The following is a 2206-nucleotide window of genomic DNA, read 5'->3' on the forward strand; positions in this document are numbered from 1 at the left end:
CCCCTGTAGTACCTGCAGCTATAGCCCAGACAAAGACGAAGAATCCAAAGACGGAGAATATGTCGTTGATCCAAACACGCAACCGAGTGTGGGCGTCGAACACTGGTCGCTACCACTCGATGGAGGGAAGGCCTGCACACTGAGAGAGGTCGGTGGACAACTGCTGCCAATGTGGCCGTCGTACTTCGAGTCCTGTCACTTTTGGCTTTTCCTGGTCGACGCCAGCAACGCCACTCAGTTAGCAGCCGCAGCAATCGAGTTCTTTTCCATCCTGAGTGTAGACGAAATGAAGTACAAGCCCAAGCTATTGGTGATCAACCAGATCGATGCCAGCTTTGTGATCGACGACACTATTTTACAGACGTATCTATGTCTTGACCGCCTGATGAGTGAACCAGATAGCGGCCCGATACAGATCATCAAAGCCAGTGCGCTAACGGGGGAGAACGTCGCACAGATCCTCAAGTGGCTTAGCCACGCTGCGAGTAGTGGTCTCTTTTCAGGAAACAATCCTAGCATTGGACTTACTGGGCTCAGTGGGTTTAGCGGTCGTTATCGGACGGTTGGACGGCAGAACTCGGCTAGCGATATGCGCGTACATCCCGTAGCGGAGTAGCCAACGAACATAGCGATAAAATGCGACGGTCATGTATTATTCATTAGTTCCTCTCGCCTTCGTGACAGTAAGGGTATTCATCAGCGAGAGTGATGTTCGTAGCCATGCTTGTTTTAGCGGCCTGGAACAGACGGAAGTGCTGCAAGTCACGACTAATGTTGCCGATAGCGATGACAGCGCAGTAGATACCGAGCACGATACTGCTGATGATGGTCAAGTGGCATACAAACCGATCGCACTTGCCCCGAAATGTGTGCGTGGCGATCGGGTGGACGCGAAGGTAGCACAAGCACGGCATGATCATACACGAGACGGTGACTGCAGTGGCCCCGATCAAACTCAAGATATCCGTAAAAGAAGACTGAAACATGATGGCGAGGAAAGCCTGCGACCACACCGTGATCGTACGAATCAAACCACTGCACAACCGGTCGGACGTTGTGTAGGCTTCGCCTGCGTAGTCGCCGTTATCACTCGGGGGTGGCGACGTCGCTTGGAAGTACGGAGTGCTGTTGCCGTACAAAAAGCCTTCTTCTTCGAGTATAGTCTTGGGTGGAGCAAGCGTACCGATGGCTCCTGAGTTGGCGAGAATAGGCTTGCTCTGTCCAGACGTAGCAACACCTTTGGTAGCGCGTAGACTTAGGGTTTGTTGGAGCACCTCGTGGTCTGCGTCTTTGCCAAGGATATAGCGCTCCATATCGAACAAGGTGGGGTTAAGCAGCAACGGGAATGCGATAGTAACGTGAGCCAGCATTAACGCGGAGGCAGCTTTTCGAGCGGAGCTTTCTTCCGGTAGCTGGTCTAACAGAGTAGCAGGCGCAGTGCAGCCAAACTGATAGTACGTCACGACCCCGATGAGCATGTAAATAGACGTGATGAACAGCAGTGTGAGCGACACCAAATTAGCTAAACGAGCTGGATCCGTATGCTGCCGCTGAATGGGCGGAATGATAATGGCGGTGCCCGTGGCGAACATTATAGTGCCGAAAGTCTGAATAGCGTTGTCGGTCTGAATCTGCGTCTCTCGAGGCGATGACTGGATGTTTTGGAGACTATAACCAATGCAAATGACATCGGCAAGCACAGCTACGAGGCCGCCCATGTAGGCCAACGGGGCTGCAGCTTTCAGAGTAGGGATCAAGATCACAGGCATCACGCCGAGACTCATGACGATAATCCAGTGCGTGGGGCTCCACTGTTCTCCGGCAACGGTGCCGTCGAAAATACAGGGCAATAGAGTGGTGCCACCAAGAATGAAGAAGGCAATGGGGCTCAGGAAGCAGGCGCCCCACTCGGATAGCAGTACGACGCGGCGTCCGATTTCTCCGAAGGCGAAATAGCCGAGATCACTGAAGGTTCGCACGTTCATAGGCGCCACCATCAACGACTTGCTAATTGCAACGCTGCAGTGGCACAATGCATGGGCCGGGGTTAGTAGATAGCATTGTTGTTGTTAAGCTATTGGATCTATGTGTGTCATTCCGAACCTTGCGTGGAGGTTACAGGCCGAGATGAAGTAGACGCCCATGGCGGCCAGCACGGGTCCAGCGGCCGCGAAGATCGAACCAAAGCTCATGGACCCCACGCCAA

General features: G+C 53.3%; 2 protein-coding genes across 2 annotated transcripts; one reads left to right on the top strand and one right to left on the bottom strand.

Annotated features, from left to right (window-relative positions):
* Nucleotides 1-169: 169 nt before the first annotated feature.
* On the top strand, nt 170-616 carry PPTG_19729 (hypothetical protein; the record flags this gene model as incomplete). The annotated part of the gene is made up of 1 exon (XM_008918263.1): nt 170-616. One exon carries the CDS (start codon nt 170-172, stop codon nt 614-616), a length of 447 nt encoding a protein of 148 aa, XP_008916511.1.
* Nucleotides 578-2206, bottom strand: PPTG_19730 (hypothetical protein). Its single transcript, XM_008918264.1, has 2 exons — nt 2104-2206; nt 578-2019 (listed from the first exon to the last, which is right to left on the bottom strand). The coding sequence occupies exons 1-2, from the start codon at nt 2190-2192 to the stop codon at nt 660-662; spliced, it is 1449 nt and encodes a 482-aa protein (XP_008916512.1). The 5' UTR covers nt 2193-2206; the 3' UTR covers nt 578-659.

The sequence above is a fragment of the Phytophthora parasitica genome (assembly GCF_000247585.1).
Source record: "Phytophthora parasitica INRA-310 unplaced genomic scaffold supercont2.167, whole genome shotgun sequence".
In the NCBI taxonomy this organism is placed as follows: domain Eukaryota; phylum Oomycota; class Peronosporomycetes; order Peronosporales; family Peronosporaceae; genus Phytophthora; species Phytophthora nicotianae.